The sequence below is a fragment of the Polypterus senegalus genome, chromosome 4 (assembly GCF_016835505.1).
Source record: "Polypterus senegalus isolate Bchr_013 chromosome 4, ASM1683550v1, whole genome shotgun sequence".
Classification (NCBI taxonomy): Eukaryota; Metazoa; Chordata; class Cladistia; order Polypteriformes; family Polypteridae; genus Polypterus; species Polypterus senegalus.
Genome location: NC_053157.1, coordinates 41,598,693 through 41,617,092, shown reverse-complemented (window position 1 = coordinate 41,617,092; position 18,400 = coordinate 41,598,693). Strand labels below are relative to the sequence as shown.

The 18,400-nt window shown below is 40.8% G+C and overlaps 1 protein-coding gene across 1 annotated transcript in view; it reads right to left on the bottom strand.

The window, feature by feature from the left end:
- The window catches only part of spef2 (sperm flagellar 2), a 159,825-nt gene that overhangs the window by 60,856 nt on the left and 80,569 nt on the right, over positions 1 to 18,400 (bottom strand). Inside the window, exon 21 of the mRNA XM_039750519.1 lies at positions 6,026 to 6,162. Within this exon, the coding sequence (XP_039606453.1) occupies positions 6,026 to 6,162 (137 nt within the window). The remainder of the gene's footprint in view (positions 1 to 6,025; positions 6,163 to 18,400) is intronic.

The window sequence follows — 18,400 nt, the reverse complement described above, 5'->3', positions numbered from 1 at the left end:
TGATAGCACAATCTTGCTCTGAATAGTTTGCTACCTCTCATGCCACATTTGCTCAGTAAGATTTATATTTCTTAATATAAAGATCATTGCATTTAGGTGAATAAACCAAAGTATTGCTGGAAGCATGCCAAAGCCATCCTAGTCTTATGGTACTAAGTATGATCCTTCTAAAAAAGCCCATTTATTCCGCTACTATAGTGCCACCACAAGCCTACATTCAACTAAACATATCTGTGTGTTGGTAGAGACTTTTGAATTTTCCGTTCCTCTGATCAGTATGACACAAACTCATCACACTAAGCAAATTTTTTTATTGCCAGGAGTAAAATCCTGCTGTATCACTGGCTAACATACATACATACAGTAAGTTGTACTATATATATTAATCTGCCTCTTTTGACATCACAGTTATTCTCAGTTGTTGTTGGCTTATTTCAGACTGCACACTTGACTTTGGATGGATGTTTTTTGCATTTGTAGCCTAATTTTAATTCACATGCTGAACTGCAATATGTGTGAAATCCCTCACAAGGATGCTGACAGATTCAGAAATGTTAGTGTATTAAGTGCTTACCACCAGATTGTGTATAAACCCACTTCAGTTTTGTCCATTTGATGCGGTTGGTTTGTGCAACATTGTGGATAGGTGACATTGTCACTGAACAAACAAATAATTGTGTGCAAGGTCAAGTGAGCCTAATAAACTAGCCCCAAGGTTTATATTTACAGTACAGGATATTCACGAAAGAGTGGACCTATTTCAAAATGTCTTAGCTCAATGAATACTAAAGAAATAGCTGTAATTTCTTCAAGGAAAAGTAGAAAAATGTTTTTTACTTTCATGTAAATGGACGTTTTATGATAGGTCAAAAATCTGCTCTCGATTTAAGTTCTATGATGTTCAAAACATAAAGAAAGGTTGATGGTGTCTGTTTGTGTCTGGAAACCTATGTACAACAATCATTTCCAAAAAAAACGACTGATCTTTTTCAAACACATAGCATTTTGTTTGTCTTGTTATAGGTTCCAAGCTTATTCTACTGTCCAGAATGGAGAACATGCTGGGTATCTCTGGCACTGTCCTCCAGTGGTTCAACTTCTATTTGACTGATAGGCAAGAGTTTGTAAGTCTTGGCAACAGCAGATCCAGCTCAGCGCCAGTCACACAAGGAGTTCCTCAGGGCTCTGTCCTCGGCCCTCTTCTCTTCTGTATTTATATGCTTCCCCTTGGCCATATTATTCGTAGATATGGACTGGGTTATCATTTTTTTGCAGACAATACTCAACTCTATTTCATTGTTAAAAGTGGAACTTCATTAGAGCTTTTTCAGCTCACAACCTGCCTCAGTGAAATTAATACCGGGATGGAGCAGAACTTTTTAAAATTAAATCGCAACAAAATTGAACTCCTGCAAATTGGGACTAAAGTGCAACTTAATAAAATGAGCTCTTTTCCAGTCTATCTTGGCAGTGATCTCATCAGACCTGCCTCTACTGCAAAGGATCTTGGTGTCATTTTTGATTCCTCCCTTTCTTATTCCGCCCACATAAATCACATTAGGAAACTTTCTTACTTTCACCTCCGTAACATATCGTGTTTGCTCCTTCCTCTCCTTTTCTAACACTGAGAAACTTGTCCATGCTTTTATCACACCTCGCATTGATTAATGTAATTCCCTGCTGGCAGGTGCCCATTCTAATCTTATATCACAGCTCCAGCTTATTCAAAACTCGGCTGCAAGAGCCCTTACTCGAAGCAGCAGCAGCAAGCACATAACACCCATCTTGCTCCACCTTCACTGGCTCCCTGCGTCTTACAGAATCAAATATAAAATCCTACCAATAACCTACAAAGCCTTAAACGACCTTGCGCCAAACTACATCAGTGACCTTCTCCATCACTATGAGCCTGTCTGCCCACTAATGTCCTCTGATTCTGGCAATCTTGTTGTGCCCCACACTAATCTACACTCCATGGGTGACAGGGCCTTCAGCTGTATAGCACCCAGACTCTGGAATGACCTACCGAAATTAATCAGGTCAGCTGACTCCATGAATTCTTTTTAAAAAAAAACTCAAAACTTATCTGTTCAGGAAGGCTTGTAGCTCTTCCTGACTTTACTACCCTTCTCTCAGTTTACCTCTCTGTCAAGATGCTCATGTAACCTGTGTTTGTGTGTGTTAGACCATCAATTATGTTTTCTGTTAGGTTTTTTCTCTGAATTTACTATCTTAATCTTCTTTATTTATTTATCTGGTTTGTACAATGCTATATACTGTAAACCCTGCCATTCTTTCTTAAATTCTATAAGTGCCTTGAGCATGGGAAAGGCGGTATATAAATAAAAATCTATTATTATTTTTGATCTATAATTTATCCCATTATCCTTCAAAAATAGTTTGATCTATGTGCAATGATAGCTGACCTAGAAATTACTTCATTTAACTAAGATTTTTGCAGTGTGATTGATTTATTTACAAGACCAGGCCTACTGTTTGCAAAGTTTTTCCACAGGTAGTTTTGGAGATACATAATTTATTTAAATTTATAAGTATGCACACATATACACATACACTCGAAGAATTTTTTTAAGTGAAGATAGCTGACAGCTTGTTTGCTGTACCAGAGCAAATGTGGATGATGAAGAGAAAGAAATGAACACACACGGGCACCATAAATTAGATAAATAAATATATATACATACACACATATTATGGTCTAACACATATCAGAATGACTAAAAAGGAAGAATATTAAAATGAAAGAAAACTTCTCACTTTACAGTTACAGTCACAGTGAAGACATTATTAAGGTATATTTGCTGTTGGTCTAATTGAGTAACAGTAACATTTCTTGACACAATTCTGCTGAATAATTCGTTGTTCACTTTTTTTTTTAATTCTCTCCTTCACTACTACTCTCCTCTTCAGGGGTCCAGAATGAATCTTATTATTCAGCTTGCACTTTTAATTAGCTTGTTGATTTGGTGGGCCTCTCTGGAAGTGATGTTACCAGCCCAGCACACCATAGCATAGAAAATTATACTGGCCATTACAGAGTTATAGAAAATGTGAAGGATGTCACTACTCACATTAAAAAAGCAGTCTCTTAAGAAAAAAGAGGCTGCTTGTGGAAGAGCGAGTAATGTTCATGGAGGAGTACGATATTAAATAAATAAAGTAGCACTCATGCTACAGAGCAGTGTAGGTGTAAGTGGAAAAGCAGCTCCGGAGTGTTGATGAGGTAATCGACTGATCATGCACTCAAGTGCAGATGTATGCAGTCCAGTCAATTGCCTCATTAGCGTGCTGGGGTTTGTAATCAGTGCCAGTGCACCTGCATCCCTATAGTATAAAAGGAGTCCAAGTAGGAAACATGGGAGGAGAACAATGAGGCGAGAGAAATGGTGAGATCAGAGGTTAAAAAGAATGTGAAAGCCAAGGAGAAGGCAGGACCAGAGAGGAGCCAGAGTGAGTTAAGGCAGGAAGTTGGAGAACTGAGTCCCCATAAGTGTGATCAATGCTCAAACTGGGGTTGAAGGGTCACTCTTGCTTAGGAGTGACGAGTGCTGTAAGTGTGCTTCCATCAGAGAAGCCTGAGGGACTGCGATTTGCAGGAGCAAGGGTTGGCGTGGCCCCTGGCAGACACAAAAACACTGGCAGTGAAGACCCGAGGCAGGTTTCTAAAGTGGTTGAATTTGCCTGTCAGGAGATATCTCCTCAAGCTGAGGAGACCAATAGGGGTGAGCTGAGGAGTTGTTAGTTTTTACATGGAAGCACTATGGCTCAGGGTTTTTTAAAGGACAGATTCTGCAATGAGATTTTATTCAGATTTTTATGGATGTATTTATAGTTTTGTTTTTAACCTCCACTTATCACATGTTTTTATTGGATCATTAATTTATTTATAGAAGAATTTGCACTGCACTATTTTGCATGTTTTGTTTGAAAACAAAAGTATATACTTTCTTTGTGTTATGAGACCAGTTCAACCTGATTTGTTTGTATTGTGAGATGTTCCGTTGAGTGATTTCTTGCAGTCTTACTAAAGTGAAATTTACATGGAGGTACTGCATGGACCATTCCAAACATACAGTAGGATGCAAAAGTTTGGGCAACCTTGCTAATAGTCATTATTTTCCTGTATAAATCGTTGGTTGTTACGATAAAAAATGTCAGTTAAATATATCATATAGGAGACACACACAGTGATATTTGAGAAGTGAAATGAAGTTTATTGGATTTACAGAAAGTGTGCAATAATTGTTCAAACAAAATCAGGCAGGTGCATAAATTTGGGCACCGTTGTCATTTTATTGATTCCAAAACTTTTAGAACTAATTATTGGAACTCAAATTGGCTTGGTAAGCTCAGTGACCCCTGACCTACATACACAGGTGAATCCTATAATGAGAATATGAGTATTTAAGGGGGTCAATTGTAAGTTTCCCTCCTCTTTTAATTTTCTCTGAAGAGTAGCAACATGGGGGTCACAAAACAACTCTCAAATGACCGGAAGACAAAGATTGTTCACCATCATGGTTTAGGGGAAGGAAACAGAAAGCTGTCCCAGAGATTTAAGCTGTCTGTTTCCACAGTTAGGAACATATTGAGGAAATGGAAGACCACAGGCTCAGTTCAAGTTAAGGCTCGAAGTGGCAGACCATGAAAGATTTCGGATAGACAGAAGCGACGAATGGTGAGAACAGTCAGAGTCAACCCACAGACCAGCACCAAAGACCTACAACATCATCTTGCAGCAGATGGAGTCACTGTGCATCGTTCAACCATTCGGCGCACTTTACACAAGGAGATGCTGTATGCAAGAGTGATGCAGGGGAAGCCTTTTCTCCGCCCACAGCACAAACAGAGCCGCTTGAGGTCTGCTCAAGCACATTTGGACAAGCCAGCTTCATTTTGGAATAAGGTGCTGTGGACTGATGAAACTAAAATTGAGTTATTTGGGCATAACAAGGGGCGTTATGCATGGAGGAAAAAGAACACAGCATTCCAAGGAAAAAACCCGCTACCTACAGTAAAATATGGTGGTGGTTCCATCATGCTGTGGGGCTGTGTGGCCAGTGCAGGGACTGGGAATCTTGTCAAAGTTGAGGGACGCATGGATTCCACACAGTATCAGCAGATTCTGAAGACCAATGTCCAGGAATCAGTGACAAAGCTGAAGCTGCGCTGGGGCTGGATCTTTCAACAAGACAACGACCCAAAACACTGCTCAAAATCCACTAAGGTATTCATGCAGAGGAACAAGTACAACGTTCTGGAATGGCCATCTCAGTCCCCAGACCTGAATATAATTGAAAATCTGTGGTGTGAGTTAAAGAGAGCTGTCCATGCTCGGAAGCCATCAAACCTGAATGAACTAGAGATGTTTTGTAAAAAGGAATGGTCCAAAATACCTTCAACCACAATTCAGACTCTCATTGGAACCTGCAGGAAGCGTTTAGAGGCTGTAATTTCTGCAAAAGGCGGATCTACTAAATATTGATTTCATTTCTTTTTTGTGGTGCCCAAATTTATGCACCTGCCTGATTTTGTTTGAACAATTATTGCACACTTTCTGTAAATCCAATAAACTTCATTTCACTTCTCCAATATCACTGTGTGTGTCTCCTATATGATATATTTAACTGACATTTTTTATTGTAACAACCAACGATTTATACAGGAAAATAATGACTATTAACAAGGTTGCCCAAACTTTTGCATCCCACTGTATTTTCTTATATGCAGCTCATCAACATAGCTTTATCTTTTGTATGTAAAGTGGAAGTAACAACAAAAAATCCAGATCAAAGACCACTACAGCTTTAGATATTAAAAAAAGCTATGTTTTGACATGAAAAATCTGTGAAAAAAATCAGTATTGTTGCAGTAGTCATCAGAGTATTGATTATTAGCAAAACTTACAAACAGCTTAGAAACATTGTTTTAATGTTTACAAATTAGTTTCCACCTGGCTTCACGCTGTACCTGATAATATACTGTATAAAAATATCCTACGTACTGTTGGAAGTGATTCACCTACAAATTCCCAGTCATCTGTACCAGGTTTGGGAGAGGGTGGCTCAGTAGGTACTGGTTCAGATGGTTCTTCTGTGACTGGAGTCTCTGACTTTTTTCCAGATTTCCCTTTTTCTGAGCCTAGAGAAGAAATTCAGGAAAAATATTTACAACAAAGAAAAACAATTCTATGCTATATTATTACTGAGACATTAGCTCTTACTCATGTTAATAAACATGAATGGCCACCTCTACATCCAAACACTACTAGACATATATCTTCACCAACAGAAGCAGCCTGCCTTTCAAGTTCATGTTGCTGAGAATAGGCCCATGAGCTTAATTTATTGGGGCTATTTTATCAATGGAAATACTATGCCTAAAATCAGATAGCGTTAGCAGAACTAAATTTAAAATCATGTTAAAAATTGGGAATTAATGTGTTGAAATCAATTATGAAAACAGAAACGTAGAATGAACTGTGTCAGAAAATGCTCTGATGAAAACAATAAAGTCCATCCTAAACACATTCTTGTAAACTGTAAATTTGAGAAGAGAGTTACAAGTCTAGACCACGGGATCAGAGCAGGAATCAGCCGTCGAGAGGACTCCAGTGTGTAATGTAAGGTAACAGTCACAAACAGCAATTTAATGAGAGAAAACAGTTTAAATATAGGATACGTTTTTGGACAGTGGAATGGTGCAGACAAAGAAAAACACAGATGAACATGGTCAGAACACATAAAACTCACAAAGAAAAAACTGTGCCAAACAGAGATATACTTATCAACCAAAAAAGTTTGGATTGTGGAGGAGAGTTTAATTCATATTATAGAACAAAGAAGTGAGAATAAGTAACGTGTTTTACAATATCTGAAGGTGAGTACCAATACATGGAACAAAGAAACTATACAAAGAATCTATACTAATAAAAGGCAAAGCCCTCACTCACTCACTCACTGACTCACTCACTCACTCACTGACTCATCACTAATTCTCCAACTTCCCGTGTGGGTGGAAGGCTGAAATTTGACAGGTTCATTCCTTACAGCTTCCTTACAAAAGTTGGGCAGGTTTTATATCGAAATTCTATGCGTAATGGTCATAACTGGAAGCAGTTTTTCTCCATTTACTGTAATGGAGATGAGCTTCAACGCCGGGGGGAGTTTCGTGTGACATCATCACGCCTCCCACGTAATCACGCAGTACATAGAAAACCAGGAAGACCTCAAAAAAGCGCTCAAGAGAACATGCATTATATAATTGAGAAGGCAGCGAAACAATAAGAAGCGAGCGAGTGACATATACAACCATATTCATGAGTTCTGCTACTTCGGAAACAAAGCACGATGTAAACCTACACTTTAAATTAAGTTCATAGACAGGCTGCCGCTGGCGTTTGTAATTTAGTGCCTGCCCATATAAGGCCGTCCGTCAGCGGCAATCCAATAGCAAACTGCCACACGGGTGAAGGACTGTCTGTGCTTATGGAGAGGAAGATGAGATAGTCAGGGTGGTGTTTGACACAAACTCAGCGAAACTGCGAGAGAAAGTTTTAAGTGCCAGGACTAAGGTAACATTAAATAAAGCTATGGACATAGCACGAGATGGCACCAGCACAGCTGGGAACCTTCGATGCATGTACACCGAGTGGCTCACGTGAACTGGCGCAGTGCACAGATAAAAGCAACAGTTCCAAAGAGCTGAACAAAACCGAATTACACAATTGAAAAGGCAGCAAAAATATGAAGCGTCTGATAAGCATATTCATAAATGCAGCTACTGTGGAAACAAAGCACACGGTGGAAAAGTCAATGTCCCGCTAAAGGAAGACAGTGTAAAAACCCGTGCATGCAGTGTGTCAGGTCTCAGATAAAGAAGAAGACGAGCTGTTTATTGATGCAGTAAGAAACGAATCGATGAATGAAACCTGTCATCTTTACAACGATTGACAAACACGGAATGTAACTTGAACACAACACATCTTACAAATACGAACCTGATTGAAAGAAATAATGATAATCAAATCCTTGATGACAGCAACACTCAGTAACACTCACAAAACAAATACTGTATATTGACAGTCATGTTACGTTATTTTTAAAATGTTCCCTTTTCTTTTTCTACCTTTTTTAACACACTACTTCTCCGCTGCGATACGCTGGTATATATATATGTATATATATATATATCCCGCTCTACATACTCGAATAATGGATACTTTATTCGCCATCAATGATTGTTTTGGTAAAGCCATACTCAGTGTATTCATTAGATGAACGGTAAAAAAGTAAGAGCGAGGGAGGATGACTCATTGAGGCATGCAGGCTGTAGTGCGCGTCAACTCTATCTGAATTGCGCGATCACATTTGAAAAAATATATCTTTTCAAGTTCTATTTAGTCCATATGTGTCAAACTCAAGGGCCGCGGGCCACATCCGGCCCTGCGTGTAATTATATCCGCCCGAGATCATTTTATATACTGTATTATTGTTATTAATGGCCCGGGTATATGAAGCGCTGGTAACACAATAAACTACAGATCCCATAATGCAGCGCTTCAGCTGCCTTGCCGAACACTTACAAGTTATTGCGAAGCTATAGTTATTGCGCACTGAGTTTGCACGGCGCTTTGGTGACTTTGAAGAACAAAAAAAGTCCGTCTACATGCGGCTCGAACCTTGTGCATGTTTGGTAGCACATATCTGTGTGAGAAGCTCTTCTCAGTGATAAAGACTAACAAAACAGCATACAGAAGTCGCCTCACTGATGAGCACCTGCAATCCATCCTGAGAATCTCCACAACACAGAACCTCACACCAAACAGAAACGAACTTGTGGCCAAAAAAAGATGCCAGGCGTCCAGCTCTAAAATGACATATGAGCAAAGACAACTGCATGATTTGATTTGTTATTGCACGTAAGAGCGGGAGTCAACCGTTTTAACAAACAGCGTATTGCACTGAGACGAAATAGCTGTGTGTGTATATATGTAGATATGTATGTATATGTATTGTAATAAATCAAGAGTCTTTTCAAACTAGAAAAAGGTTTGGGGTATGTCCCCATATATTGTCGTCCAGACAGAGAATGAAAAAGTTGATTCAAAATGACTTTTCAGTACAAAGTGAATACATGACTGCAACAAGATGGCGTTTTTATAACAGATGGGATGATGGGAGAGGAAATGGTTGTCAGGAAGTGACGATTGGAGGCGGGACCATGGAACCAACGTCACCAAGAGTAGACCAGAGCAATCGAGTGTGGAACCGGAAGTGACGTCATCAGACTGGAACCGGAAGTGACGTCATCGCGGCCATTTTGGATTTAAAATTGGAAAGTGTTTTATTTTTCTTCCGGTTTTCTGTAGATAGAAAGAGATTCAGGTAAGTACCACGTGATAAACCCTTGTCTCGCGAGATTTCACTCACCTTTAGGCTCTTTGACTGCCTCCTACTCGCACGTGTGTGACATGACCCCCTCAGCCCAGACCCATCCGGTCGGGCGATCTGCACCGAGAGGTCGTGGACCCGGGAGAGAGCATCTGCGTTGGCCTGTAAGGAACCCCTACGATAAGTAACGCTAAAACGGTATGGTTGAAGATCCAAAAACCACCTAGTGACACGAGGATTTGACTCCCGATGAAGGGACATCCACTGTAAAGCGGCATGATCCGTTATCAGAGTGAACTCTCGCCCCAATAGGTAGTACCTTAATGATGTAATAGCCCACTTAATCGCCAGAGCCTCACGCTCCACCGCAGCATACTTCATCTCCCGGTCCAGCAGTTTCCGGCTCAGATACATAATGGGGTGTTCAGCACCGTCGATACATTGGCTCAACACGGCACCCAATCCTGTGGCGATGCATCGGTCTGGAGAACAAAAGGAAGAGAAAAATCAGGAGATTTTAATACAGGTGCTGACGTAAGGGCCAATTTTAAGTCACCAAATGCTTTATCTACTTTATCATCCCATACCACTTTAACAGGTGCTCGCTTCTTTGTCAAATTGGATAAGGGCGTAGCAATTTCTGAGAAATGAGGTACAAAACGATAGTATCCAGCTAATCCCAAAAATGCTTGTACTTGCCGCTTATTTATCGGACGGGGCCAATTAATGATGGCATCAATTTTAAGACATTGTGGCTTCACGACACCTCCCCCCACTAGGTAGCCCAAATATTTGGCTTCTTTCAATCCAAAGAAACATTTCTTTGGATTAATACGCAGCCCTGCTGCTGCCAGTGTGGAAAGCACCGTTTTCACCTGCCGTACATGATCCTTCCATGTGCTGGAATAGATGACAACGTCATCTAGGTAGGCGGCACAAAAGGAATTGTGGGGCCGTAGCAGTGTGTCTACCAGACGCTGGAAAGTAGCTGGCGCCCGTGCAAACCAAATGGAAGGACCCTATACTGCCAATGTCCACTGGGAGTGCTAAACGCGGTTTTTTCTTTTGCAGAATCCGTTAAGGGAATTTGCCAATACCCTTTTGTCATGTCAAGGGTAGTTAGGAATTGAGCGTTTCCTAGCCATCGAGCAGGTCATCTACTCGCTGCATCGGATAATGCATCAAATTTAGAGACCTGATTGAGTCGTCGGAAGTCATTACAGAACCTCCAAGACCCATCGGGTTTAGAAACTAGAACAATTGGACTAGACCAAGGGCTATAGCTTTCTTCGATAACCCCTAAATCCAGCATTCGCCTAATTTCCAACTCCACTTCCGCTTTTGCCTCCGGCAGTCTGTAAGGTCTCTCCCTGACAATCACTCCAGGGTCCGTAATAATATCATGTGCAATCAACGCAGTACGTCCAGGTAATTCGTCCACCACCTCAGGTACAGACAAGATAGCTTTTTCGAGATCTTGTCTCTGTTCGGGTGTCAAATCGGGACCAAAATTAAGTTTGGCACAGGACATAAAAAGTGAACTAGGCTGTCCGGAGGAGGGATCAGGCTCCCTTTCCTTCCACGGTTTCAGCAAGTTAATATGATATACTCTTTCACTCGGTCGACGATTAGGTTGTTTAACTAAATAGTCGACAGACCTTCTTTCTTTAATTTCATAAGGTCCTTGCCAATGAGCTAATAATTTATAATGGGAGGTTGGGACTAATACCATAACACGATCACCCGGGACAAATTCGAATGGTGGTGTTTCTATTATAATAACGTGACTGTGCTGCTTGTGCTTTTCTAAATTATCTTTTAGGATAGGTCGGATTTTCTCTAGCCTATCGCGTAACTGCGATATATTCAAGAATATTTGAGGTAGGAGTACCTCCTCCTCCCAACCTTCTTTTAACATGTCCAAAATCCCCCTGGGTTGTCTTCCATATAATAATTCAAAAGGAGAAAACCCTGTTGAGGTTTGAGGGACTTCCCTGTAGGCAAACAAAACGAGGGGAAGCAACTGATCCCAGTTTCTCCCGTCCTCGCTAACTACCTTGCGTAACATCTGTTTTAACGTCTGATTAAAACGTTCAACCAGTCCATCAGTTTGAGGATGATAAACTGATGTTTTAGATGTTTTATCCTGAGTAATTTGGCCACTTCCTGAACGTTTCTGAAGTGAAAGGAGTCCCTTGATCTGTTAAGACCTCTTTGGGGATCCCAACACGCGCGAATATCCCTACTAATTCCCGTGCGATATTTTTTGAATTGCTGAGCGCAAAGGAACAGCCTCTGGAAAGCGAGTGGCATAATCTACTAGAACTAAAATATATTTAAAACCTTTTAACGAGGGTTCTAATGGACCAACGAGATCTATACCTACTCGTTCAAACGGGATGTCAACAAGGGGAAGGGGAATAAGAGGAGCTTTAGACCGTCTGGGTATCTGGCGAAGTTGACACTCGGACATGAAGCGCAAAATCGCCTGACCTCCTCATTAACTCCCGCCAAAAAATCTGAGTTTTATTCTCTCCAAAGTTTTTCGAGCCTAGATGGCTCCTAGAAGGTGGGCATGTGCTAATTCACATACGTTTAGCGAAGCGCACGTGGAATTAACAGCAAAGCCCGCACTTCACCCTCGTGTTCTGCCACTCTATATAATAATTCATTTTAATTACAAAGAACGCATCGGTGGCATGGGATCTAGGTTTGTATAACCATCGGTAGATACTATTGCATTTCTAGCATTTTTTAATGAATCATCATTCCATTGTTCTCTTTTGAATGATGATGGGGTTAACCGAAATTGAGTTGCTAAGTTTTGAATAGGGTCTCTTTCGAGTTCAATGGGAGGGGCTATCGCCTCTACGTCTTCGGCGCGACTGTATCAGTTCCCGCAGAGGACGATGGGACATCAAAATTTTCGCACTGGGTACCCGTATGGATCCGTGCTACTGAGGGACACGGCGTGGAGGCAGTCGGAGCATTATTCTCCATTACTAAGCCTAAATTCTTTTAGATGCAGTTACGTTCTTACCGCTGTTGATGTTATTCCAATCTCTTCCTAAAATGACTGGAAAAGGGGGATCGGGTAATACTGCCATAGCCATACTGGTTATTTTATGTTCTAGCGATATTACACACCTGGCAGTTCTGTAATATTTAATATCCCCATGAATACATTTTAGACTAGTTTTCCCCTTAGTCCACTGTCGCGGTAATACGTAACGGGCAGCAACAATGGAAATGTTACTCCCGGAATCAAACATTGCCCTTACCTTTCTACCATTTATTATAACTGCACCTGTATATGGAAGAGACAGAGGGTTATTCACTGCGGCACAGTACCTTTCTCCCCTCACTATCGAGCAATCCATAGGCTCGTAGGCACAGCTCGGGGACAGATGTCCAATCTCCCCGCACTTGAAACAGCGAGGGGGACCGGCTAGTCTGTCCCTTCTACGGACGGCAGGTTCGGGAGTTTGTCGGGGGGGCTCAAGGACTGCTCCACGTATCTGTTGGGTTCGGCGAGAAGACCGTTCCGATCGCCCCGATTTATAGGCTGCCCAATGACGCTCTGCTATTTGTATTAAGGTGTCCATATCCTCGAACGTGTGCTTTCTTATTTGTTGGGCGATGTGGTCAGGGAGGGCATGCACGAAGGTTTCGCATGCCAGGAGCTCAGCCATTTTATGGGAGGAATTTATATCGGGCCGTAGCCAGCGACACACCTTACCCCAGGCTTCAAAGCCCTGAGTTCTTAGCGGCCTTTCTGGATCGAATTGCCACTCCCTCCACTCTCTGCCTGTTGTTCTGGTGAAACGCCGTAGCGCTTGAACACCTCCGTTTTCAGAGCGTCATAATTGGCCGCCTGCTCCTCGGTTAAATCGTAATAAGCCCTCTGCGCCGTTCCCTTCAAATAGGGAGCCAGTAGGTATGCCCACTCCGACTTCGGCCACGCGTTCCGCTTAGCGGTACGCTCAAAAATCAAAAAGTAAGACTCGATGTCATCTTCTTCAGTCAAAGGAGTTAACTGGATTGGCTGTGGCCGAACCACCTCCGGCCGTGCACCAGCACGAGAACGAGCCTCGGTCTCTGCAAGTTGAGTCCTGGTTTCTCCCATCTGTATCTTCAATGTTTGGAGATCTCCCATGATGGTGTGAAGTACCGTATTGAGGTCCTGTTCTTCGCTCATGATGAACAATGTATCCTTGCCGACTACGCCAATTGTAATAAATCAAGAGTCTTTTCAAACTAGAAAAGGTTTGGGGTATGTCCCCATATATTGTCGTCCAGACAGAGAATGAAAAAGTTGATTCAAAATGACTTTTCAGTACAAAGTGAATACATGACTGCAACAAGATGGCGTTTTTATAACAGATGGGATGATGGGAGAGGAAATGGTTGTCAGGAAGTGACGATTGGAGGCGGGACCATGGAACCAACGTCACCAAGAGTAGACCAGAGCAATCGAGTGTGGAACCGGAAGTGACGTCATCAGACTGGAACCGGAAGTGACGTCATCGCGGCCATTTTGGATTTAAAATTGGAAAGTGTTTTATTTTTCTTCCGGTTTTCTGTAGATAGAAAGAGATTCAGGTAAGTACCACGTGATAAACCCTTGTCTCGCGAGATTTCACTCACCTTTAGGCTCTTTGACTGCCTCCTACTCGCACGTGTGTGACAGTATATATATGTTTATATATGTGTGTGTGTATGTATGTATGTATATATATATGTATTTGTGTGTATATATGTGTGTGTATGTATGTATGTGTGTGTATATATGTAGATATATATATATGTATATATATGACAACAACACTCATCACTCACAACAGTGACAAAACAATTACATTGACAATCAGGTTACGTTATTTTCAAAATGTTTCCTTTTCTTTTTCATTGCTTCTTTAACACACTACTTCTCCGCTGCGAAGCGCGGGTATTTTGCTAGTATCCTATAAATACGAACAGTAGTGGGATTATGCTGTTATACTGGAAAAATGCTACAGCACTTCATAAAACCTGCTTCATTGGACTAGCATCATCAATCTATATCATCACATCTGGAACTTAATGAAATAGTCAGAAGTTGCAATTATGAACAAAAACTTTGTAAACTTTGTGAATCTGTGACAAACTAATGAGCAATGCAGCTGAAAAGGAAACTGGTTAATATAATCCTTCTGTTTTGGTTGTTAATTTCTTAGATGTCAGTGAATTTATCCATGATCTCCAGAAGACTGGATGTGAATACCCCCAAAATAAGATTTCTGTCTCACTCGTGCACCAATTCTTACCTATTCAATCCTATTTAAGAATAGCCATGGTCTTGACATATACTTTGGAAAAAAATGTAAAAGTACGTACTGTACAATGGCTTAACCTGTGCTTTGACCCCTAAAGGTCAAGCAAAACAACAATTTCCCCTCGGGTTAACAAAGTATATCAAATCAAATAAAAAAAAATGATATTGAAAGAAGTTACTGACAATTCCCACATATATAGTAGCCAGCATCCATACCACATGAACTTCAGAGCAGGTCATTCACCTGAAGATAAGCACGCTCAGGATTGGCCAGTATTTGGATAGGAGACAATCTAGGAAAAGCTTGGGTTGCTGCTGGTGAGGACAGCAGGGGGCACTTACCCTGTGGTCTGAATGTGGATCTCAATGCCTTAGTGCAGTGATGGGGACACTGTGCTGTAAAAATGTTGCCATCCTTTGGATGAGACATAAAACCGAGGTCCTGACTCTCTGTGGTCATGAAATATCCTTGGGAATCCTTCGGAAAGATTAGGGTATATCCCGATGTCCAGGCTAAATTGCCCTCCATGGCCCCCCAAATCATCTCCGGTCTCTAATTGGCTATCTCTCTCACCACTTTACTTCCAAATAGCTCACGTGTGGTGAGTATACTAGCACAAAATGGCTGCCATCGCATCATCCAGGTGAATGCTACGCATTAGTGGTGGTTGAAGTGACTCCCCACTCAATATGTGTAAAGCGCTTTGAGTAGTGAGAAAGGGCTATATAAATGGAAAGAATTATTTTTATTATTATACAGCAGAAACAATAGCAACACTATGAAGAAAGTTGGGTTTATTGTCAGGCTAAGAATGCATTGCTGTTTGTTTCTTGCCACCTTTGTATGTATTTTGATTGATCTAATCACAACTCAATTGACACCTTTTTTAAATATTTTTATTTTTAACATGGTCAGCTGATCATGTGTGCAACAGGCTGGGCACCAGAATCAAGTGGTCGGGTTGCTTCCGATTGACTGGTAATTGTGCAGGTTGGTTTATGTGTTACATTTATACCTATGTGCATAATTCTTTTTATCTTTTATTGTTTTTAATGCTCCATACTTGTAAGGATGCTACCACAGCATGCACACATTCACTCATAATGCACAGTATTTCCTGTAGTTACAGCGATTCTGTGTCAAATCGCATTCATACATCAAGTAAAATACACCAGGTTTCGTTTGGCACTGCACCAACACCGCCCTTTCCAAATGGTCTTGGTACCGTTTTTTTGTTCTGCACCAGAGTGCACGTCAAACTAAATGAATTGGTCTTTCAGGGAAAATACATCACAGTTTGAAAAAATACACCAAATTGACTAGGTGTGAAAACATCCTAAAATATGTTTAAAATGTGCCAAAGTGTGACTAATGGGCCTTCTCTAATTATAATTCTAACTTTAAAGGTAAGGTAGCTACAGTATTTCAGATCAGGAAGACAACATTTTTTGAAATAAGGAAGACAAAAGTTTCAAGGTATGGTAGTAATTAATAGTCAGGGGAGATGTATTGCATGTTAATTAGCACATGCAAGTAAGAATTTCACTGCAGTCTGTACATGTGACAATATTGACACTACAAATCTATTAGATGACCAAACAAACTCTGTGGACAGTCTTTTTATTTATCAAAATTCTTACGGTCTTATGTCAGCTGCGACTGTACTGTAACATTACATAATGAGGACTAATTAGTCAGAAGGTTTGGTCTGTGGTTACATAGCAATTGTGAAATTTAAGAGTTAGTTAACTGAGAGAAAGAACCTTTTGAAAAGAAATATGAGAGGCAAAAGTCATAAAGAGTAAGATATGATAGGTTAAGAAAAAGCAGGAGAGCCAAGGGAGGAAATGAAAATAGATAAAAGTTTACAACAACTCATTTCTGATTAAAAAAATTTCTTAACTGACAGGACAGAGATTAACAAGAAATAAAGTATAGATCAATACTTTTTAAGATGGGCTATATTATATAGTATCAAACACTTTCAGCACTATTCAGGCAAAACAGAAAGTAGAGTGGGCATGAACAGAGGGGGAGGATAAAGAGGAAACAGCATTGGCCACATAATCCACAGGAAGCTAAGCACAGCAATCACAAGAGGGAAGGGAGGAAAGAAAGGAAGCAGTAAAGACAATAGGGCATTGAGATGAAAGATTACATTGAAAGTGACATGAAAGAAAAGTAAAAAAGAAAAGAAATATGTAATGACAGACAAAGAGGGAAAAGAGAGAAAATAAATAACTTTTTTTTTATTTTTTGAACTGACATCAACTACAATGACTCTGCTTTGACCTTCCCTAACTCCTTGACTATTGGTCTCGTTACCATGACATTCATACCAGTTGATAAAATTATATTTTGATTAGGTTGAGGAACAAGACAATATGACCCATATGAATGTTTAACTAACATATTCAACATATTAATATTAGTAATGGCTACAATTACTTAATATAACATCACATCCTCAAAAGTGTTAAATCCAATCTAGTGCCTCAGAGGACTGGAACCTGCTGGATGGGATTCAGTACAGGACTCACAAGCACATCGTCTTACAGAGGCACTCGCACAGAGCCAACTTAGAATCAATAATAACACAATGATCTTTTGGGATGTTGTTAGGAAACCACAATACCTGGAGGAAGACCCATGCAGACAGATAAGGGTTGTGCAGACTCCACAGAGACAGTTATTTGACAAACTACAGTATTCTAACCTAGGACTGTGGATCTGCAAGGCAGCAGCGATAACCAGTGCACCAACATCGTATCCACCATACTGAAATATCATGGAAAATGATATAGGTCATTATAGGTTTACAGTACAGTACATGTACAGGGCACAGTGAAATTCTTGATTGTGGGTGCTAATCAACATGCAGCATGTCACCATGATTAGTGCGCATAACAACCTCCATCTATCCACTATCCAACCTGCTATATCCTAACTACAGGGTCACGGGGGTCTGCTGGAGCCAATCCCAGCCAACACAGGGCACAAGGCAGGAAACAAACCCCGGGCAGGGCGCCAGCCCACTGCAGAATGCGCACACACACACACACACACACACACACACACACTAGGGGCAATTAAGAATCTCCAGTGCACCTAACCTGCATGTCTTTAGACTGTGGAGGAAACCAGAGTACTCGGAGGAAACCTACGCAGACACTGGGAGAATATGCAAACTCCACACAGGGAGGACCCAGGAAGCAAACCCGGGTCTCCTAACTGCGAGGCAGCAGCGCCTCATAACAACCTTACTTTGAAATTTCTTCCTTACCTGAAAAATATCAGAACATGTTTGTTATAGAGTAAATGTGTTTTCTGCAAATACTAGTGGCGGACTTGGAAAAAAAGTCCATGTCATTCACAGATGATACAGCTTCTGAAATACTACAAATATAGCTGTTTCTGAAAATGTGCCAGAAGGATTAGAAAATTAACTTAGACAGTGCTTAAAATAAGAGCTTCAAGAAAATCATGAGAATTTTTATGACTACCGTATAAAATAAACACATTGCAGCTCCATTTAAAGTTGAGTAGTAAATTGTGGGAGACTGACGTACAATAGTGGATGATTCTCTTTGTACGGTCCTTCACATCATCCTTGAAAAAAACCCATACAAGAAGAGCACCAGCAATACATACCTACATTAATTTCAAACAAGC